This window comes from Gopherus flavomarginatus, chromosome 3, assembly GCF_025201925.1.
Source record: "Gopherus flavomarginatus isolate rGopFla2 chromosome 3, rGopFla2.mat.asm, whole genome shotgun sequence".
Taxonomy (NCBI): Eukaryota; Metazoa; Chordata; order Testudines; family Testudinidae; genus Gopherus; species Gopherus flavomarginatus.
In genome coordinates, this window is record NC_066619.1 from 93,871,792 (window position 1) to 93,895,636 (window position 23,845).

General features: G+C 43.4%; 2 protein-coding genes across 4 annotated transcripts in view; one reads left to right on the plus strand and one right to left on the minus strand.

Moving 5' to 3' along the window:
• Positions 1 to 23,845, plus strand: part of GLIS3 (GLIS family zinc finger 3) — a 277,281-nt gene that overhangs the window by 243,164 nt on the left and 10,272 nt on the right. For all 3 annotated transcript variants that reach the window (XM_050944268.1, XM_050944269.1, XM_050944270.1), the window contains one exon: positions 14,427 to 14,608. In XM_050944268.1, coding sequence (XP_050800225.1) covers positions 14,427 to 14,608 — 182 coding nt within the window. The remainder of the gene's footprint in view (positions 1 to 14,426; positions 14,609 to 23,845) is intronic.
• The window catches only part of LOC127046791 (uncharacterized), a 541,802-nt gene that overhangs the window by 98,892 nt on the left and 419,065 nt on the right, over positions 1 to 23,845 (minus strand). Inside the window, exon 2 of the mRNA XM_050944310.1 lies at positions 2,513 to 2,593. The gene's annotated coding sequence lies outside the window, so the exon portion shown is untranslated. The remainder of the gene's footprint in view (positions 1 to 2,512; positions 2,594 to 23,845) is intronic.

Here is a 23,845-nt window from a genome sequence, read left to right on the forward strand (position 1 = left end):
TGCTTGCGCGGCTCCGGTGGACCACTCGCAGGCATGACTGCGGCAGCTCCACCAGAGCCACGGACCAACGGACCCTCCGCAGGAATGACTGTGGCAGCTCCGCCGGAGCCGCGGGATCAGCACAAGAGGCGGCGAAATGGCCGTGTGCCTAGGGCACAAGAAACCCTAGCGCCGGTCCTGCACGTCGCTGTTTTATAGAACAAGGCAGGAGTGAGGAGGGGCTGGTGCAGAGTTTAGGGAGCCAATGCTGGAGTCCAGGTTGCAGCCATGGAGCAGGGGGAGGCAGAAGAGCAGGCTTGATATGGAGAGCTGAGATGATGAACTAGGGAAGCAGACCACAGCCTCTGCCTCTGCCTCCCCTCTTCCATGGCACACGTGAGGAAGAGGAAGGAGAATCTGTCTTGGACCACTAATTAGTGTTGTAACTGCTGAGGCCCTTGGAGCTGGGCATGTAGTGTACAAAGCAAAAAAAAATCCATCATGAAAAAAGTATGGTTGAGAATAATCATTGGTGAATTGTACAGCCCACTATGAGTCATAGCCATGTGTTTGGTTGCGGAAGGGATGAGAATGTAGGATATTTCACGCAGATACAATAAGTTAATATTGCCTCAGAATTTAGGAGTTCTTACCACAGACTTTGTTGCCATTGTGCCATGTAGTACATGAGGGGCTGCATATTTTATGTGAGCAATGTGGCTCCACTAATACACTACGAGATTATTCCGATTTTACATAAACCGGTTTTGTAAAACAGATTGTATAAAGTCGAGTGTACGCGGCCACACTAAGCACATTAATTCGGCGGTGTGCGTCCATGTACCGAGCCTAGTGTCGATTTCCGGGGCATTGCACTGTGGGTAGCTATCCCGTAGCTATCCCATAGTTCCCACAGTCTCCCCCACCCACTGGAATTCTGGGCTGAGATCCCAATGCATGATGGTGCAAAAACAGTGTCGCGGGTGATTCTGGGTAAATGTCGTCACTCATTCCTTCCTCCAGGAAAGCAACAGCAGACAATCATTTCGTGCCCTTTTTCCCTGGATTGCCCTGGCAGACGCCATAGCATGGCAACTATGGAGCCCGTTTTGCCTTTTGTCACTCTCACCGTATGTGTACTGGATGCCGCTGACAGAGGTGGTACTGCAGTGCTACACAGCAGCATTCATTTGCCATTGCAAGGTAGCAGAGATGGTTACCAGTTGTTCCGTACCGTCTGCTGTGCCATTGTAAATTGGCGATGAGATGACGGTTATCAGTCGTTCTGTACTGTCTGCTGCTGTCATGGGTGCTCCTGGCTGGCCTTAGCTGAGGTCGGCCGGGGGCGCAAAGACAAAAATGGGAATGACTCCCAAAGTCAATCCCTCCTTTATGGTTTATCTAAAAAATAGAGTCAGTCCTGCCTGGAATATGGGACAAGTGTACTAGAGAACCCGTGTATCAGAGAACCAGAGAGCACAGCCACTCCATATCAGATCCCGCAGAAATGATGAGCTGCATGCCATTCACGGGGGGTGCCCCTGCAACAACCCCACCCGTTGTTTCCCTTCTCCCCTGACCTTTCTGGGCTACCGTGGCAGTGTCCCCCATTTGTGTGTTATGTGTTGAAGTAATAAAGAATGCAGGAATAAGAAACAGTGACTTGTTAGTGAGATAAAATCAGGGGGAGGCAGCCTCCAGCTCCTATGATAGTCCAGGCAGTACAGAATCTTTTCTTTAGACATGAAAGGGGCAGGGGGTCTGATGGAACTCAGCCCCCAGTTACTATGATGAGGACAGTTACCAGCCGTTCTGTACCATCTACCGGGAATGATCGGGAGTCATTCCTATTTTTACCCAGGCGCCCCCAGCCGACCTCACCTGAGGCCAGCCAAGAGCACTCACGGGCTGATGATGACGATAGATAGCAGTCATATTGTACCATCTGCCACCGGGGAGGGGAGGGGAGAGGATGCTACTATTCATTGCCACAGCACCACGTCTACCAGCAGCATGCAGTAGACATAGGTGACGTATAAAAAAGTCAAGAAATGATTTTTTCTCTTTTCTTTCACGGGGGGGGGGTGTAAATTGACGAGCTATACCCTGAGCCACCCCGGACAATGTGTTTGACCCTACAGGCATTGGGAGCTCAGCCAAGAATGCAAATGCTTTTCAGAGACTGCGAGGACTGTGGGATAGCTGGAGTCCTCAGTCCCTGCTCCCTCCCTCCATGAGCCTCCATTTGATTCTTTGGCTTTCCGTTACGCTTGTCACACAGCACTGTGCTGTGGCCTCTGTCTATCATAGCCTGGAGATTTTTTCAAATGCTTTGGCATTTTGTCTTCTGTAACGGAGCTGTGATAGAACAGATTTGTCTCCCCATACAGCGATCAGATCCAGTATCTCCCATACGGCCCATGCTGGCGATCTTTTTGGATTTGGGACTGCATCACCACCCATGCTGATCAGAGCTCCACGCTGGGCAAACAGGAAATGAAATTCAAAAGTTCACAGGGTTTTTCCTGTTTACCTGGCCAGTGCATCCGAGTTCAGATTGCTGTCCAGAGCAGTCACAATGGTGCACTGTGGGATACCACCCAGAGGCCAATACCTTCGATTTGCGGCCACACTAACCCTAATCCGATATGGTAATACCGAATTCAGCGCTACTCCTCTCGTCGGGGAGGAGTACAGAAACTGGTTTAAAGAGCCCTTTATATCGATATATAAAGGGCCTCGTTGTGTGGACGGGTGCAACGTTAAATCGGTTTAACGCTGCTAAAATCGGTTTAAATGCATAGTGTAGACCAGGCCAGAGTTAAGAACACCTTGGGAATGGAGGCTGTTCGTAACTCTGAAATGTTCATAACGCTGAACAAAACGTCATGATTCTTTCAAAAGTTTACAGCTGAACATTGACTTACTGCAGCTTCGAAACAGTACTACGCAGAAGAAAAAAACAGCTTTTAACCATCTTAATATGAATGAAACAAGCACAGAAACAGTCAAATCTTTTTTTAAGCTTTCCTTTTATTTTTTTAGTAGTTCACATTTAACACAGTACTCTACTGTATTTGCCTTTTTTTTTTTTTCTGGGTCTCTGATGCTCCCTGATTGCATACTTCCGGATCCAAATGAGGTGTCTGGTTGACTGGTCAATTCATAACTCTGGTGTTCGTAACTCTGAGGTTCTGCAGTATTACCCTGAGAACCTTAACTACTGGGTTTTCTGCATTTTGAATGATTAACTTCTCATCCTTAATGTTGCATTAACACAGTTCTTGCTTTTAATATTCAATTACAAAAATGAAAATTTTAAAGAAAAAAAAACAGTTGCTGCTACTACCTAATTCCACACCCACCAGCAGAAATTTCTCTACTGCTATAACAGAACAAGGCTGTCACTTGTTTTCCAGCTGCTGAAGTACTCACATCCATCATCTCCCAAAGTGAAATGCCCCATTATAAGTAATGGTATGTCATTCAATGTAGAATCTACTGACCCATTCACACGCACACAAGTCTGTGTTGTTTCAACATTAAGTTCCCCTCCCACACATTCTTTTCTCCCCTGCCTGAGTGATGGTTTCCCTGGACAAGTGTACACCTCATCCTCCAAGGAGACTTCTCTTCGACCCTTACATTTGGGCAGCCGGCTCAGGATTCTAGGGAAGCCATAGTATCTCCCATTTCTTTCACTCCCATGGACAATAAGAAGGAGAAAACATAGAGGAAGCAGAGGTTCCTCTTCAACTTTCTCTGCCTTTGGACAATGGGAGGGAGGCTGTAGAGAAGCTGATGAAGCCCTGTGAACCTGAGCCTCGAAGTTGTGGGTAGAGGAATTGAAAAATAATGCATGCATCTTGTGCAAGTTTAGTTCCATGCCAAAACTCAAATCAACGAGATTGGTTTTGGTGCAGGTTTTCATATCCAAACTCTCTAAAATTCAGGTGGTGGTAGCGAAGTTAGGATAAAACTGGAATCGCAAATCTAATCTCTACCATAAAACTCATTTTTTCTAATTGTTTTGTTTTTATTTTTTTAATGCTCACCAAATTTGAAAAGATTTGTACTGTACATGAGTATCATAGATTATTAGTGTTGGAAGGGACCTCAGGAGATCATCTCGTCCAACCGCCTTGACTGTTTAATTAAGAGAAGGCATGATAAAGGTATACAAAATATTGTATGGTAGAGGGAAGGTAAATGCGGCCTACTGTTCATCCCCTTTTGAATACAAGAACAAGGGAACATTCAATTAAATCAAAAAAGCAGCAAGCTTAAAAACAATAAAAATGAATACTCGTTTACACAATACATAATTAACTTGTGGAACTCACTCCCACAGGATCATTGTTGCCCAAATGCCCAGTTTAAAGGGATTAGCTGTATTTACAGATGATAATATCTGCAGTTACATTTTGCTTCTCAAGTCATATGTTTCTGGACATAAATGACCCAATAGCTACTGGGTTTGGGAAGAAGTTTCCGCTATGGGCAGGCTGTTCTGTAATTCTCCACTATGAGGGTTCGCTCATGTTTCTCTGAAGCTTCTAATACTTGCAACTGTCTGAGACAGGATGTTGAGCTAGATGGACCTGGTATAGCAATTCCTGTATTCATAAAGCATGAGAAATTTTAGCTTGAAAGGAACTTTTTAGGCTGGTATTAATGGCTGAATAGAAGAATTTAGAATTGAAGTATTCAGCTTTATTACTGCAGTGCTATAATAAGAGTGGGAGCAGTACTTTTATTTGCTTATTTGGATATGTGGTTATATTCTTTTTATGGCTTCACTATAAAACAGCAAGTAATTCCCAGCCAGACCTCCAGAAGCAAGAGCTCCCAAGTGGTTCTAACCAAAGAGTCAAGGCAGCTAATGCTTACATATTACAAAGCTTCTTGTATGTGGTATGAAACAGGCTGGCTGTAAGAAAGATTCCACTTAAAGCACAAAACAATGTTGTTCTGGAATCAGTACAGTAATTTCCTCCCATGGTTTGGACGGTTGGAGACTTGTCTGCTAAGAGGCTGTATCTTTTCTGCTAGTGAGGAAATGTCTGCCTGTTAACCATGACAGACTCTGAAGGGTGGAGGTGAGCAACTGGTCAAACCTTGGGCCCTGCCTTCACCAAGCTAGCAAAACCTGATCTTTCTGTCTAGCCTGTTTCCATGCTTTGTCTCTTTTTTAGAGAGATTATCTGCCCTCACTTGCCCATACCAACAGTTTAATTCTCTAGCATAGATGTAACTCACCAATCATTGTATTACAGGTCCCCCTCTGTGATGACTCACAAAGGATATGAGTTGTTACAGCCCTAGTTAAGGAGCTCTAGCTCAAGCTGTAGCAGCTTGTGCTTTTAGTCCTGGAAATCCCCAGTTCAATTTCCACTGTGTTGGTCAAGGGAGCAGCTATCATATCAGAGTAGCCACTGGCAGTAAGAAAAGGCTCTTCACCTGCTGATGAGGGGAATCAGTCAAGGGTGAATCTTCACTTCTGAGCCTAGACTGACTATATTTTCAGTGGCAGACTGAGGCCATGGCTACACTAGAGAGTTGCAGCGCTGGTGAGGGGGTTACAGCGCTGCAACTTAGGATGTGGCCACACTTGCAAAGCACGGCCAGCACTGCAACTCCCTGGTTGCAGCGCTGGCTGTACACCCGGTCGAGCCTCGGGTGTAGGGATTCCAGTGCTGGTGATCCAGCGCTGGTCAGCAAGTGTGGACGCCCACCAGCGCTTTTATTGACCTCCGGGGTATAAGGAGGTATCCCAGAATTCCTGTCCACAACAAACCGGAAGAAAGGGAGAGCTCGGAGTTCAGCCAAACTGCTTATTTAAAAAACAAACACAGCTCCTGTTTGCTAAGCGAGCTGAGGCAGGCAGGGGAATTACTTTGGAATGTTCACAGCTGTTTGCTTGAAGAGAGAAACAGCACTCTCACACGGCAGAGGGGGAGGGGGAAGTCCGTGCTGAGCAGTTGCTTATCTGGTCTGACAGGTATTTAGAATTACATAATTTGCATTTAGTGAATGAGAGAGGAGTGGGGGAAGGGAGTTAGAACTTTTAAAATGATTGAAGGTAGGCACTGTGTGTCTTCCAGTCCTTAGAACTTGCAAGGCAGGGAGCTGAGAACAGTGTCAACTCCAAAAATCCATTCTGTCTGTCTCCTCCATGCTCCCTGTCACATTCCACCCCACCCCCCTCTTTTGAAAAGCACGTTGCAGCCACTTGAATGCTGGGATAGGTGCCCACAATGCACCACTCCCAACAGCGCTGCAAGTGCTGCAAATGTGGCCACACTGCAGCGCTGGTAGCTGTCAGTGTGGCCACACTGCAGCGCTGGCCCTACACAGCTGTACGAACACAGCTGTAACTACCAGCGCTGCAAAACTGTAAGTGTAGACATGGCCTGAGACACCAGTCCTGGTGGCAGGAGTAGAAGTGTGCCATTGACTGTTCTGTGCATACCTCCTCATAGGAAGGAAGGTTGGTCTTAGCACAATGCCTCCTGCTTCTTAACGAAGCAACCGTCTCCTTTCTATATGTAGAAAGACTACAGCTGCCAGCTTTTTTGGAAGGAAAAATGTAGAAACACTTGCCTGCTGTTACATTTAAGCAAAAAGTCAAATAATTTACACATAACCGTAAACTGCAGCTTTAAAAACAAAAAAGCATGGATTTAGTATTGGTGAAGGCGTGAGTTTGACAATACTGCTGAATGAAGTCTTCTGTTTAACTACAAATAAAGCATGCATCAGGGCAAGCTTCTCATGCACTGGCATGCTTCACACATGATATGAGGGAAAGGGGATTTCCTTTACATGTAACAGGGCTAGTTCAATCTCCATAGCCCATACAGTTTGTGGCCTTTCTGCTGAAAAAGTGTAAAGTGTGTGTGAGAGTTTGTGATGTTGGAGCTGGAACTGAGACCCATCTGAGTTCCCTTGTGGCCTCTGTCCCCTTCCCCTCACAAGGGCTCAGTTGAACAGGCTGGGAAGGAGACACTTCTCCCAGCCCCTCTCACTCATGGAGTAGTAGAGGCAGCTTTCCTAGTGGCTTGGCAACTGCCTGCCACAGTGTTGCCAGTTCTCCTGATTTTTTCTTGAGTCATGGGATTTCAGCCAGGGCTGGAACCAGTCTGGTCATGTCACAAGAAGCATCAGCCCCAATTTCAGACCTGCATGCGGGTGAGGAGGAAATGCCTTCCAGCTGGCTGCCTTCCCCACTGCCCCACCTCCTGGGGAAGAGCAGCCAATAAGAGCTTCTACCGGAGGCAGGCAGAGCTTTTTCCCACTCCCCTCAGGAGCAGAGACCATTTTCACAGGAGGAGAGGGGGAAAAAGGGAGCACCAAAAAGCCCAGCAGCTCAGGCCTCCATCCCTCCTTTCCTATGAGCAACAGGGACAGTTCCCCTGCTGCTCTTTCTTCCACACTCCCTTCTTGTAACACCCGGCCTGGGAAGGGGCAGAGGGTAGAGCCACTGGAGGGTGGAGCCACTCTCCCCCTCCCCAGCATAAAAGTGGGAGAAGGGACCCTTCTGCAACCTCCCAGGTCTGGGAAAGGGGGTGAAGAGCCCCAAGAGGAATGCAGTTGAGGATGAAAGGGGCAGAACTGATGTGGAGGCAGAATTAATTGGTTGGCAGGGGGGATGAACAGATGAGGGGTCAGGGTTCCAGCAGTAGGGGCCAAAAATCACCTCAATAAATCTGGGCGTGTTGGCAACACTAAGTGTCTCACACATGCATTGGGTGTGGGTGGGGCAGTTCGAAAATCAAAAGACAGGCCCAAAACACTATATAATCTTTTTTTAAATCATTGTTTTGGGGGATCTGACTCATGGCTTTTGAACCTTTGGGAATATTGCAGCCAGATCAACACCATTTCTATTGACACAAATCAGGGAGCCTCCCTCAATTGCTCAATGGCCACTTGAGCCTGCCCCAGCCCTGTATGCACACAGCAGGGCCCTGAAACTTTGCAGGACTCCTGCCACTCAGAATTGGGTCAGTGCCTGTATTATGGGAGTGCATCATGAAAATCAGGATGGGTGACAAGGACTCATGCAGAAAATGGGCTTAATTGGAAACCTTATCAGGAAAAGGCATCAACATGTGATGGGCCTGGTGGGATAATCTACCTAGGTGTTTGTACCAGGCGCATCACTGTGGTATTTGCAGCTATAGGCGCACATATGCATATATCTTCTGTTGATAGTTTCACCAGCTTAGCTGACTGACAGTTCCTTCAGGTGGCCAGAGTCTGCCTGTGGTGCGCACAAAAGTTGGGACAAAATCCTGGGTCTTTTTGTATAACCATCAGGGACACTGGAACAGGCCCTGGAAACTGGGTCAATCCTGGGTTTTCGGAACACATGCTTGCCTCACTTTCAGGAGAAAAAATTAAGGGTCTTCTCTCCCTAGCACTAAAGAAAAGGTACTGCTGGGGAATTTGTCTCCTCATCCCTGGAGGTTACAAGAAAAAGGGTTTGTCCTACAGTGATGCAAATGCAGCCTGCTATGCCAGGCAAGTTGGAACAGCTAGCAGAACAAATCAAGGTTTCTGTAATAGCTCAGTGATGCTGCCAGTGGAGCTGGTGACAGTAGCGGGCACGGAGGTAAGGAAAACAGCCACATTTGGATGACAGACATTTGTGTGCTCAGTAGAAAATCTAGTTTTGATTTGCCCATCTTCTGGGGGTGAGGAGTGTTGTGTCACAGCTGCAAATTTTGCTATTTTTGTCTTTGTAAAACCTTAGGCAAAACATGTATATTCGTGACATTGTTAGAAAAACATTGAGTTTCATGCCATTCTGTTTTGCAACAAATCACATTGTTCTTTAAACATGTTTTTAAACAGAAGGTTTTCTTGTGTCACAGATCTGGGAGACGCCTGGAATTCTGGTGCATTTCACTGGGGTACAGTAGACTGTGAACTAACAGGACTTTTTACTAGTCCACAGCGGCAAAATGTGGAGAGTTGGTGAAAGCCAGAATGTAAGACGTTATGGGAATTTTAATTTTTATATGAGAACTGCCTTGGAACTTTGCCCAAAACCTCCTGGCTTTGACTAGAAATACTAACATATGTAGAGAAAGTCTGTTCCTGATTATTGTTTGCTGAGTACAGTCAGTGTACTGAGCACTACACAGAGCACTGAGGTGGACAACAGCCTGCCCCATGCAGCTTACTTTTTTTCTCCAACACAGTCAAAAAGAAGGAAGTTCAGGAAATCTAATAAGAGCCTGATCTTATGACCACACCAGCTCAAAGACATTTTGTTATGTTCAGAAAAGTATTGGCAATATTGGTTGTACAGCGGATTCTTCAGTCTTTGTAGAGTTTTCCCCATTGCTGTTGCACATCCAGGGTGTCAGTTACTGGGTCACTTGTGCTCAGAGTAAACAAAGATGATTGGCTGTGCACAAGCTAGCTACACACCTCCTAAATTTTATTGCTATGTTGAGAAAAGTAGGCAGTCAAGATAAAGTGACTTCCAACATAAACTCTGTCTTCCCTAATGGTCCCTGGTGACATGACATGTCATACTTTCATATGGATAACTATTGTTGAACCATTTTTTTCTCCAATTTAATAGTTCCAAATAGGCATGCTTGCCTTCCCTTTTGACTAATTAGTTTTAACAAAAACAGTTTTTTGTGGCCACACAATGGAAGTGTTCCCTAGTGGCTAGAGCACCGGTTGGCCCCTGGCCTGCTGGATGACCTCTGGCAAGTCACCTTACTATTTTGTGCCTCAGATTCCCCATCTTTGAAATAAGGGTAGTGATGCTTACCCCCTTTGTAAAGCACTTTGAAATTTACTGATGAAACATGAAATATAAAAGCTAGATATTATTACTGTTATTTTACAGGAACTTATTCTTGATTTGTCATCTCTTTTAATCCCCCACAAGACTTCCATAGTGCAGAATAAGTGGAATTGTGTATTTCAAACAGTAAACTTTTATTGAGGGAAGCTAATTGTTGGGCAGCATGAAAGGCAGAAGTTTAAGAGTTGGTTAGAATTAATTATCATTTTCTTGGCCTTGAAGATGCATTTTTATCTCCCAGCTCTGAACTAACAACAGAAGAGAAGAGTTAAGAAAAATATTAGGGAGTGAGAAGTGGTAGCACCAGAATCAGTAAGTAGCTTGGTCTGAATAGTTAGCCAATATTCAGAGCCTTGCTGGGTTGTTTCCATTAGGAGGAAATATTGATTATGAGTCAGGTTGTTATTTGGTGCAATCCTGTTTATTTACAAAGTGCACAAAGTCCTTGTTCCCTGAACACAGTAGAAACAAACAGCAGGCAGTGTTCTTGCTCACAATTTCCAAGCCTGCCTTTCCAGCCAGTCCTGTGCCTCATGGAGCAGGGCCATGCTCACCACTGCTTCTGCAGCTTTTTGCTGCCTTTCTCTTTCTTTTTGGTTGCTTTCAGCTCTCTGCAACGAATCAAAGACCCAGCCTCTGTGTTTGCAATCAGTCCCCAGGAAAAAAAACAGCCAGCAGGGTTTAGTGTCCGGTCAGCCTTGCGCATGGCTAGCGCCTGAGACAGTGGTTTCCGTTGTCTCCAGGTATCTTAGTCCATTAAAGGAGCTTAATTGCTTCTGCTATTTAGCCTGAATGAAGGGTGGGTAGCACGCTCATCAGTTTTAACCAGATCTATGGTAGTCTAGAGATTACAGACATGCCAATGGCAACCATTAACACCTTCCAGACTAATAATATTTTATGTCTGTTCTGGCATTCATTTGCCCTGAATCCATGCAATTTTTGTGGATACAGTTGATTCTCTTGGACTACAAACTGTGTAAAAGTGCACAACTATTATTTGCTTTGTTCCCTTTTCTGGTTGAAACAAGGGGAATGCCTGTGACCTTATTTGAATGCATACACAATCCGATGCTTGTCAGTGCATCGCCGCTAGCTCAGAGATTAATTGATCTGAAACCAGTTTACTGCTGTGTAGATGATTCACACAGAAAACAGAACCAGAAGGAGAAGGGGGGTTCATGGAAGAGAGTTCGGTAGACATGCCAACTCCAAGAAGATCAGGCAGTGAAGGTGAGGCAAACTCAGTGAGAGATTTCAGTTTAAGCACAATGTTGACTATTACTAGGCCAGTCATGTATTTCCACGTCCCCATTGAGACTGGCCGTGTGAAATCAAATAAAGGAATGCTAGCCAAAAAGAACACTAGCCAGGATAATTCTGAGGTGACAACTCTTTTAAAGTCTTTCAAATACTACTATGAAGAAGTGGAGCACCATCAAAACACCTTTAAGAGGTCAGGTTTACCCTGAATGGGAATTTTCTTTTTGCTTTGTTTGATTCTAACCAGCGTGAATAAGGACAGTCAATTGATACCTCAGTCACAATACTGACATCGGGTTCTGTGTAGGGAATCCAGCAGCCTGGATTAACAATAGGAGTTCTGTTTTGTGTGGAATTGCAGGAATGAGGATTTTCGCCTCCAAATCACTTCTTAGAGTCTGTGATGCACAAACAGTTTAGCAACAGTCAATTCTGTGGCCAAGAATCTCAAACCACTTGTACAAATTCTTTTCCTCAAACATATAAAAACTTCCCCCTCATCACCACCACCTCCAAATAATCATTTTCAGTGTGCTGAGTCTGGCCTGTATGTCACTTAGCAAAAAACTATTAATACCAAACATCATTTCTTGGTGATAGTGGTAGTGGTTTGGTTTTTTGTATTGAAGCTTGCTAGCAATTTGCTCATACTGTCCTCCTAATTTACATTATGTCCAGGTCCAGCCAACACTTACCATGACATTTATTACATTTAATGGTGATCCATATTGACTAATTAGAAATCATCTGTGCATGTCACATTGTATAAATTAATCTGGTCATTTAAGCTTTGATAATGTAATCCTCTTGTTTCCCCCATCAAATCTTGAAACCATTTCAAATCTAATCATTCATTGACAGGATACCTTTCCTAGCTCCTACTGAGGAATGGCATACTGCGTAATGGCTCCTAGAACATGCTAGTTCAAGTTTTGAAGACCCCAGAAAGCATGGAGGAAGGCAGCTCTCTATAAATTTGGTTATTCCTGTTTGCATGGGATGCAGGGCATGGCCACAGTTCAGGATGGCAGTTTCCTAGCAGTTACAAGCTGATCCTAATTGTTTTAGAAACAGAATTAAATTTGCAGTTCCCCCAGTAACGCACTGTGATTTATTCAGGGACAAATCTGGATTGAAACAAGTCCAAGTTTCTCTTTTGTGAAGCAGAAGGGAAGTATATGTAGATACTATAGTCACCCATATGAGTAAGCCAGGAATTCATGAAGTGATTCATAAATCATTATAAAGACTACTGAAGTCTACTAAAAAGGATCCCTGTCTAGCTATACAAAGTGGTGTATTATCTTTGGAAGGTTTTTTAGATGTTAAATCAAATGTGAAATCTTTAAAACGGTGCTTTTCATTTTAAGTCTTTGAAAAGGATTTTTTCCCCTGTTGTTGGCTGGCGGTTAAAGCCATTTTTCATTGATTAGTTTTCACAAATGAATTTTGAAAACACAGAGGATGATATCCCACGATTCTTTAAATAATAATGTGAAAAAAGACCAGTCTGTGCATTGTTGTTGATCTCTGGCAGCAAATCAATAATCTTTCTATGTGAGTGCTATCCAGAAAACTAACCCCCATCTTTCCTCTTTCTTGGGAAACCTGTAATCCTGCAGTTGTAGCACTTTTTTAAAGCCTTCTTATATTTTTTCATAAACACTTACTGTATATTTCTTCTTTTGTTAGTCTCAATTGTTACTGAAAAATACACATACCTTGTCCCCACATTCCTTTGCAATGTGTTTTAAATATATAGTGCAGAAGTTACCTGCAGCAGCAAAAATATGTGACATGTTATAGACTGAGTTACTTAGTAAGGACTTCATGATTTATCCCATTACTGATCGTATTTCTATAGTTTCTCCTGTACAGACATATCTTTTTAGTAATAAATTTGAGTTTGTATGTAAATATAGAATCAATACAGAGACAAAATAAACTGTAACTAGTAAGAAACAAAAGGGCTACTCAATGAAAGCAAATAGAACAAGCAGTAAAGCATACAAGACTCGCTATGAAATTTGCTATGTTAACATGAGCTATGGATCTGCCAAAAAAATAGTGTATGGGTTCCATATAAGGACCAAGTCATGCAGAAGATGTTTGACAGAAATCTCTTCTCTGTGAATCAGAAGAACTCAGGTGTTTTGGATTTGAATATGCTTGCTCATATGATGATTTTATGCAGGAGTATTTTGTGGTAATATTATTATAATTATAGCTCCGACTGTATTATTTGTGAGACCATAGCCTCCTTCCATTGTTGCCTAGAAAACACTATTTGTTGCTGAGTAGGCAATATGGACTGAATATGGTCATGTGGATCAAGGAAGTCAAGCCTTGTAACCTCTGTACACCTTGGTTTCCCATCTTCAATGGGAATATTACTTACCTACTTTGTAAAGAGCTTTGACATGTACAATTCAAAGGAGTAGTTGTTATTATTTCTAACGTGGCTTAAACCCTTCCATGAAGCCCATAAAAAGATCCAGGTAAATAACCCATCCCCTTATAGTAGCAGAAGTAATAATATGTTTTAGGCCCTATCTTCTGAAGTGTTGCACTCCTTTTCCCAGCTGAACCAGAGCATTAGCTCAGGAAATGCCCAAGGTTTGGGAGTTCATAAATTGGATCCAGATCCAAATTTTGATAAGCTCAGGCTCATCTCCACTTGAAATCATTTAACACTGCAAGATCTTCATGAAAACTAATGTCTATTTTATATTGGTTTAAAATAATTTATTTCAAAATACTTGAATATAAAGTGGAATATTTCCAAAGGCTGTTAAAGCATCATATGCAACAGAAAACAATACTTAATAAAAGGACTTGGGACTGATCCTACACTGCCTCTGCACAGCATATCTTCTTTTAGGCAATGCCCCACCACCCATCAACCATTCTCTGTGCCCCATAGAAGCACCGGAATTGACTGATTGCAGCCCTTCTAAAAAGGAAGGACTGCCATTTGTCTACTGGTATCCCATTGCCTCCCCACAATACAGTCCTGCAATTTAGCAGTGGCCCTGATGTCAGGTATCCCATCTAAGTATCTATGTGACCCTCATCACTGGACTGTCTGAGCCTCTCCCCTGGAAGTTAAGAGGAGTTTGCCTGGTAGAAGCTACAGACTGGGCTTTCGTTGTTGTTTATCAGGTGTAGTTTATCCATCTAATTTGAGAAACTGGAACATGACTCTTGTGAGTGTTTAGGACTGCACTCTATTCTTTTAGAAATCTGTATCAGTGCCCATTGTTAAAGCACTTTGATTATTTAAATAATTTAAAACATTTTTTGCTCTTATTTTTGGGGGGCTTCATGCTTCAATCTGTTTCATGATTTTCAGGTTTGCAGCTCCTGCTCAGTCTCCCCACCATATCAGCCCCAGGAGAATTCCAGTTCCCCCTCCCATGATGCAGAGACGGACACCCCAGACTCCCCATCTCCTGCAGACTGCAGGAACACATCTGAAGACATACCAGCCAATAACAAACCCCTCTTTTCAACCAAACAGCATCCACATCCAAGGTAATAAAGTCATCTTGAATTTAGAAGCTGTTTTCATGTCACTGTTTACTCATAAAACTTCCAAAAGGAGAATGAAGGATTTTGAGAACTAGCACTGGGATTTTCAAAGGAGTGTTAAGGGGTGAGGCACCCAGTTTCCTTTGAAAATCAATAGGAAGTAGGTATTTAACTGCCTTAAGCTCCTTTAAGATTCTCAGCCTACATTTTCAGAATTCACCATCCTAAGTGAGGGGCTATGGGTTTCTGTGTGGAATTATTTTCAGAGCTGTAAATGAAGGATGGCTGAAAATAATTCTGTTATGCATACCCAGCTTTACGCCCCTGATTGTCTCCCAGCTGCACACCCAACCTGTCATCAGGTTTTCAAGAAATCAGACATTTTTTTTCTCCCTTGCAGTTGTGGAGTGATGAAGGCCATCTTGCTCATTAACATACATGTTCTTTCAAGTTTGTGTTCTCATTTGCACTATGTTAACAGCTTCTTTCTCCCTCTTTGTTCAAACACAAGCCTTTGTAGCCAAGAAGAAATTTAACAGCAGCTGAAAATAATTTTTTACTGATGTTGAGTCAGAATAGTAATTACCTTAACATGTTGAAAATATGTTGACATGGACAGCTCTATTTCCTCTAAATTAAACATGCAATTTCTCATTTTTGCATGCACAAATTGGGAGCATGTTTTTTTAAAATGTCACACTAAATGTTCTGTGGTCTGTCATTGCTAGAGCTGATCAAATGATGTAAAACAGTATTTGCAAACATCTGTCCAGACCATCCATACGATTCACCCACTTTTGTGCCCTTTGTCATTCATGAGCATTCATGCTTTTTTCACCTGACTGTTTAGCAAATGGCTTGCATCGGCACATGAACAAAGACTTTTGTTTGAACAGGAGTATTTGCAATCTCCTGACCATTACTCTCCAAGAACAGAGCCTTGTTGCTTGCCAAGAAGGTGGTCAGACTCCGAATTAGCCTGATCTACTCTGGAATCTCATTTCACAGACAGATTTCTTTTAATTGAAAATACTGTCTCCAGCTTCATTCTGGGCTTTGAAAGCTGTATTGTGGCAGATGAAGTCACTGATGCAGCTGTGGCTTGGACAGCTGATCTTTTTGAAGATCAGAATTAAGGTTTTAAACTAACAATAAGGCAATCTGGGAGCCAGTGCTCACGCTAGTGTTCATATCAGCCCATCCTGTTGAGGAGGTGGGCCACCATATTCTGCATATAGAGCCTCTGCAATACTTTCATATCTGGTGCCAGGTACAAGAAGTTAAAATAATCCAGTCTGGAGGAAACAAATGCCCAGATCATCGTGAGAGAGACAAGGTGGATGAAGTAATATCTTTTATTGAATCAGCTTCTGAAATTGGTCAAATAATAGATATTACCTCACCCACCTTGTCTCTCTAATATTCTGGGACTGACACAGCTACAACAATACTGCATGGATCATCATCAACATCCTTATCAGGGAGGAAAAGGTGAGGAAGAAACTGTCTTTTTATAGGTTGTACAGCACCTTGCACAATAGGGCCCGGCTCCTCGATCAGGATATCTCGGCACTATCATCACAATAGAAATAACGAAATCTTCCTAGCAAGCTGCAGAAGGAACAAGGGGCAACAGCTGCTGCTTCTCCTTCCTTTTTTTAGAAAAAAATGTTATTTGGCACTAATGGCACCTGTTTGTCTAGGCTTGGTGATGACTCAGACAAGACCCCAAGGTGTTTTACTGATTTGATGGATGGATGCCTTCAGCGAAAAGGAAAGACAAAGTCCAGTCTAGTTCTTTGAAGCACTTACCCTTTCTGACCAGCATCACCGTGCTCTTATATGGGTTCAATCTGAGCCAGCTTTCTCTTCACCCAGGAGCTAATCTCTTATAGGCATTGTGACATAACTATAATGGTACTGGTTACATTGTGGAATATGAGGTATACAGCTGGATGTCATCAGCAGGAGCTCAAGGGTCGGATTAAAATGGCTAGTGGGCTGGATACAGCCTATGGGCTGTAATTTGCCCACTCCTGTTCTAATTCCTCCAATCCCCAAGACTCTAGAAGCTTCCAGGGGCTAACAAAGCTGTCACCACAATAACTGGCATTAGTGGATAATGGTCTCCAAGAGGCCCTGCTTCTGACAAACTCCTAGTCCATCCTGGAATACACCTCATGGCTTGAGGGGCCTAAAACCAGCTCAGCCTTCTCCTGTGGTAGAGAAATCCTCATCAGTTGCCTTATAACATCGAATCCTCATTGCGCCTCTCCAGCAGCACAGAGAGCATTTAAGAGAGACCAGAGACCTAGTCCATTACATGCATTGTTTATTAGAGATGGGCCTGAGCCAAAATCCAAGTTTTGAAACATCCAGCATATGGAGGAACTTTGAGTTTGTGGGTTTGAATCCAACTCAGGATCCACACTGTGTAGCTTTCTTCTCTCTCTCTTTCTCATGGACTGGACGAAACCCCATGATCTAAACACCCCCAAGCTTTGGGGGTCAGGACATGTTTCCAGATCTTTTTCAGACCCACCTCTGTTGTTTACTTTATACTTTTGGCCTTGCTCAGTAAAGTCTGAGTGTGTTGAAAATTTTAATTTGTCAGTGGGTTTCATATAGGAATCAGTAGCAACTCATATTTGAGACAATGCTGAGCCTTGCACTTAAAGCAGGTATCAATGAGATGTGGGTGTGATTTCATCAGCTATATATTCAAGAGAAACTATAAGTGACAGGAACAATGTTACAAATGTAAATTATGTTTTTATTTCACCTGTTAAGTAACTTTTTGTTATTATATGGTCTGTCTTTTAGCATGGGGTGCTGTTAGCGAGGTACTCCCTCTCACTTCAGCAAGAATTAGACAGTTATATCACACTCCCTGCACTACACCAAAAGCTTTATCCTGTAAGTCTGATCTACTGGACTAAACTCTCCCTTTGTCACTTTCAAAGCTCACAGCTTAGTTTCCCTGTAGCAACACAAGGATTTCAATCTTCCTAAGTCACGTCATTATAATGTATTAGAAGAATACCATGGAGCTACTTCATCAGCCTGGGCTATTTGGTATATATCAGGTGGCTGTGGGAAGCTCTGTTAGCCTCGGCCTTCTGCAGTTCATAATCTGCCTTTTCATGATTTAGAGGGCGGTAACTATAGCCACTGAACTTTCAGCTCAATCTGCTACCAAACAATGGTGACATTTTTCTATCTTAATATGTAGTCTTAAACGTGTCAGCTCAGTTTAAATTGGCTGTACCAAGGAAGAAAGGACTTCATTGCCAACAAGCCTCATGAACAAAACAAGTTGTAAATGGTTTCCCTTGCTGAAAACTTGAACATCTTACAAGCTCATGGAAATCTCAGAGTGCTAACACTTAAAAAAGAAATGATGTGGCAGATCCAAGATTGACTTGTCTTATATACTCTATCAACTACTTGCATTGTGGTACTGCTGTTTCTTGGAAGAACATTGGCAGCTATTGAGATCTCATGCCTTGTTTCTGGGAATATGCAACATCAGAACACTACAGAGCTTTTCCTTAAAGAATATTGTTTGAGGGAGTAAATATTCCCTTTTCTTCCACAGGAAAGAGAGTCATATCTGAAGACTTTCTCTTGTGAAATAAAAAGTATATAGAATTGCTTGCTGCATGTGGGTTTGGAAGTGCCTACGAGGTGTTTAGGCAATGTATTGAGCTGTGCACATGAAGTATGATTGTGAAGCAGAAATTGTTTACTATTGATAGCACCGAGAGACTCCACAACTGGATCAGGGCCCCATTGTGCCAGGTGCTGTAAAGATAGTCCTGACACCGGAGAACCTACAGTTATAGGCCCTGATCCTGTGGCTAGATCTGCTCTGTGAATCCCTGTTCCCATATGGAACCCTCTTGAAGTCAGTGGGGCTTTTGTAGACAAAGGATGAGTCTAAACAGCAACTAAACACTCACAGTCGGCCCATGCTAGCCAATTGGGTCTCACTGGGGTTGGGCTGTGGGGCTGTTGCACTGCTGTGTAGACTTTCGGGCTCAGGCTGGACCCCAAGCTCTAGGACCCTGTAGGGTGGGAAGGTCCCAGAGCTCGGTCTCTAGCCTGAGCCTGGAAGTCTACACAGCAATGAAATAGCCCCATAGCCTGAGCCTGAGTCAGCTGTGGGTTTTTTCTTTGCTGTGTAGACATACCCAGAAAGTTCCATTAGCCCGAGTGCAGTTGCAAAACTGGGGCCTTAGTTTAAGACCAGACATAGTAGATTAAAGAAACTAACAAATGAGGTGTGGGCAATGAGGGACAGGAGCTAGCCATAATGAAAAGCCATGTCTTTGTAGTAAAAGGATCTTGTTGTGCTTACAATATCCAGTTAGGCAAAGTCTTCTGGGGAGTAGAGCTGTCTGATACCATACAGTGATATTTGCTGCTGCTGCTGCTATCATTTTGGCCATTGCTGCAATAACAACCTGGTTATACTTCAAGTCTAGACCATACTTCATACCTATTTGTGGCTTATGGTAGTAACTAGAGCTGGCTGAATAATAAAAGAAGAAAATGACTTGTGATTATCATTCAGTGGAGAAAATTGCCAAAAGTGGAGCAACGGGCTTGTCTACACAGTGTGGCAGTGTGCAGCAGTAGTGCCTGAATTGTTTCGTGCTAACGTGTTGTGCATTAACTGATCTGTGTAGATCCCACTGGTACACACTAAACATTCCCTATTGCATGTCAGTGTAGTACTGTTTGAAATGGGATTAAGTTATTGCTCACTAGGAAGCTTTCAGTGCAAGCCAGCAGGTTCTGTGTGGGCTAGTTAGTGTGTGACACATTGATGCGCATTGGAATTCACATTCCACTGATGCATACCACTGCACCATGTAGATAAGCCCAAATATTGCCTGCCATGAATTATTCAGTCAGCTACCAAAGTAACAATTATGCATTCTTTATTTGTCTTGGGAACCATCAGATTTTTAAAGAAAATAAACTTAGTTGCTACAAAAGTAATTCAAATTGTTAATTTCATAAAGCAACCATCTTAAAATGTCTGTCATTCCACAACGAGGAGGCCTTCTAGCAATACAGGATGTGACCCATTTCTCTTTTTTTAAATAGCATAAACATCACTAAATTATCATTTCACTCTCGTTTGATAGCCTGCATGGTCTAATGGAAATAGTAAAAATATGCACCAAGAAACACCATTTTATAGCACCACAAGATGAGGTGCATGTTTCTTTTGAAGATGAGGATTGATAGGTCAGATATAGAGTGATAGCACTGTGAAAAGTGTTCACCCAGCACTCTGAAATCAACTCACACAGGAAAATGATAAAAGACAAAAACACCACATCACCTGTGGGTGAACATGTTTCACAAAGCAATCACTCTGTATCTGACCTATACATTTCCCAGACCTGAAGAAGAACTCAATATAGCTTGACAGATTGTGTCTCTCACCTACAGAAGTTGGTCCAATAAAAGATATTACTTCACTCACTGTGTCTCAGTTACAGTGTTTCAGAGTAGTAGCCATGTTAGTCTGTATCCGCAAAAAGAACAGGAGTACTTGTGACACCTTAGACACTAACAAATTTATTTGAGCATAAGCTTTCGTGGGCTACAGCTCACTTCATCAGATGCATGTAGTGGAAAATACAGAAGGAAGATTATATATATACAGGGAACATGAAACAGTGGGTGTTACCGTACACATTATAAGGAGAGTGATCAGTTAAGGTGAGCTGTTGTCAGCGGGAGAGAAAAATAACTGTTTGTAGTGATAATGAAAATGGGCCATTTCCAGCACTTGACAAGGAGATATAAGGAACTGGGGGGGGGGAAAGATAAGCGTGGGGAAATAGTTTTACTTTGTGTTACAGTGATGTCCTTCAGAGAATGGGATCAGGAAAGGCTTTGTAAGATTCTGCAGAGAGCTGGTGATATCTGCATTACAAAATAAGGTTTCTCACAGAGGGAACTCCACTATCCTCTGAAACTTTTAGGAAAACAGTCCTAACTGTGCTTGTGTGCAGAGGAGAGATCAGACATCTCAATTTTCTACAGGGCACACATGTGTATTTTCTTTTCACAGTGAAATATGGACCAAATCCTGGTCTCTGTAGTGTCTGTGGTGAGGAGACATTGGCCTTCCGGGACCCCTCTGGGCCCTGCAGTCCCAGAGACCTATACTGATACTGAGGTCACAGGACCCCTCCCTCTACACCACCCCACCACTGCTTATTATAAGGCATGAGGTTAAATCCTAGCTCCATTGAATTCAATGGGAGTTGTACCATGGATGCCGATGGAGTCAGTATTTCACCCTGGAACTTCAGACATGCTCAGTACATGGTAGGAACTCAGAACCTCTCGGGGTGAGCCTCTCAGCTTGGTACAGGCTATGTTTTGTTAGAAGAACTGTTTAAACTACACAGCTATTACTTTTATTCTATTTATAAGCATTTCATTTTTGTCAGGAAATAACATTATCATGCCAGAAAATAACTGCTTGCCTTGTGTCCGGAAGTCATCAATCTTTGACTGCAGCACTTAAAATAAAGGAAACACAATTGAAATAACAGTGTGTGTAATATATATAGATATAGATATAATATAAATAAAAATATAATCCTGTTTTCAATCCTTATGTGAAACCGCCATGCCTGGTGGTATTAATGAAACACTATGTTCTATAATTCCAGTGTTTACAGCTGGGATTTGCCATGTCAAGTGGATAGGTAATTAATAGTATTGAATAAATTTGAACGGAGGGAGGTGGTGGTTATTTAAAATAAAATGCAAACTCAGAAACATCTGGCTTAGAGGTAATGAGGTTGATGTGTTAAACAAATAAAACAAAACAAAATGAGGCTGACTTGGCCTAGACCCACCACACCATCTGGGGCACAGTGCCACAGTATGAACCTTTGCTATAAACATTTGGAATGTTACAGTGGTTTGACAGGAATTGCATTTGCTTTTTATCTTATCATATGTATTTTATTACATTCTTGAGTGTCTACTGGGAGCAGTAAATCAGCTGTCTCTTCAGCTTTCCCTGGTATCGCCAAAGGTAATGCTTTGGGTCCATTATTAATCAGCGTTTACAGTACATGGTTCCTTTGTGTGCTGTGATAGGATATGAATTAGATGTTCATTTTTATGTAGGTCAGACAGAGTTATTTTAAGATGGGTCTTATTTGTTTCTGTGCTTGCTGTTTTATCAGTTTGTCATGAGAACTTGGAGGAATGGCTAGAAATAAAAATAAACTATTAGTTGTTAGCTCCAGACTCCAACTTAAATTGCACTACTACTCTTATTCTATTTAGTTATTAAAAAAAAAGGCAGAGTGGATTCTATGTTTACTGTTCTTCAGTGACTTACACATTAACTTGCTCAGTGTATAAAAAGATGTTTTTCCTAATCCTGCAAACTCCAGCTGGATTTGGAAAGTCCAACTGGTTTCTTCCATTCTGATGCCTCATCCCCAGTATCCCTCACTAAACTGAGATGTATAATAATTTTGTTACAGTGCAAATAGTCTATAACCATAGACCTACGGAGTGATTCTGCTACTGGAACTTCATTAAACCAGCCTCTTAGGGTATGGCTACACTTACAGCTGTACAGCGCTGGGAGTTACAGCTGTCTTCGTACAGCTGTGTAGGGAAAGCGCTGCAGTGTGGCCACACTGACAGCTACCAGCGCAGCAGTGTGGCCACATTTGCATCATTTGCAGCGCTGTTGGGAGTGGTGCATTATGGGCAGCTATCCCATAGAGCACCTCGTCCCATTTTGGCGCTGTGGGTTGTGGGAACGGGACAGAAGGGTGCGGGTCATTCCGCTTCCTGTCCCAACGCCCCGTGGTGCATCGCTTCACATCCCAGCAGTCACTGTTTTTCCGTCCACATTTGGCGCCATTGTGAGTCTCCCAACGGTTTCTGTGCAGCGCGATTTCTGTGGGAAGTGGAGCCCGAGCTGCTGAGGACTTTGCTGATGAGTGTTGCCAGCACATCACATTTGGCAGTTAAGGTATTCCTTCAGCTCCAAAGTGACAGTGAGGAGTCCGACGATGATATCGAGTCGCCTGATGCGTATGACACTAAATTGCTTGTGGCAGTAATGGAAATGCTCAGCACCATAGAACGCCGCTTTTTGGACTCGGGAAACAAGCACTGAGTGGTGGGATCACATCGTCATGGAAGTCTGGAATGATGAGCAGTGGCTGCAGAACTTTCAGATGAGAAAAGCCACTTTCATGGGACTGTGTGAGGAGCTCGCCCCCACCCTGCGGCGCAAGGACAGGAGATTGAGAGCTGCCCTGCCAGTGGAGAAGCGGGTGGATATTGCAATCTGGAAGCTGACAACTCCAGACAGCTACCGATCGGTCGCAAACCAGTTTGGAGTGGGAAAGTCGACCGTTGGAATCGTGTTGATGCAAGTTTGCAGGACCATTAGTCGCATCCTGCTAAGAAGAACCATGACTCTGGGGAACGTGCAGGACATTCTGGATGGCTTTGCACAAATGAGTTTCCCTAACTGTGGAGGGGCGATAGATGGGATGCATGTTCCTATTCTGGCACCACCCCACCTAGCATCCGAGTACATTAACCGGAAGGGGTATTTCTCTATGGTTCTCCAGGTGCTTGTGGATCACCGTGGGCATTTCATTGACATTAACACAGGCTGGCCTTGAAAGGTGCATGATGCAAGCATCTTTCGGAACAGTGGCCTGTTTAGGAAGATGCAGGCCGGGACTTTTTTCCCAGACCGGAAGATCACAGTAGAGGACGTCGAAATGCCCATTGTGATCCTTGGAGACTCCGCTTTCCCGTTAATGCCTTGGCTCATGAAACCGTATACAGGGAAGCTTGACAGCAGCAAGGACTGGTTCAACTACAGGCTGAGCCGGTGCCAAATGACTGTGGAGTGTGCTTTTGGCCGTTTAAAAGGGCGCTGGCGATCTCTGTATGGGAAGCTAGACTTGGGGGAAAGCAGCATCCCTGTGGTTATATCCGCATGCTGTACCCTCCATATTTGTGAACGGAAGGGTGAAACATTCAGTCAGGAATGGACCTCCTAGGTTCAACGCCTGGAGGCTGAATTTGCACAGCCAGAGAGCAGGGCTACTAGAGAGGCCCAGCACAGGGCTACAAGAATTAGGGATGCCTTGAGGGAGGAATTTGAGGCTGAAAACCAACAGTAATGTTTGGTGCCTTGCACGGGAGTGAAGTGCA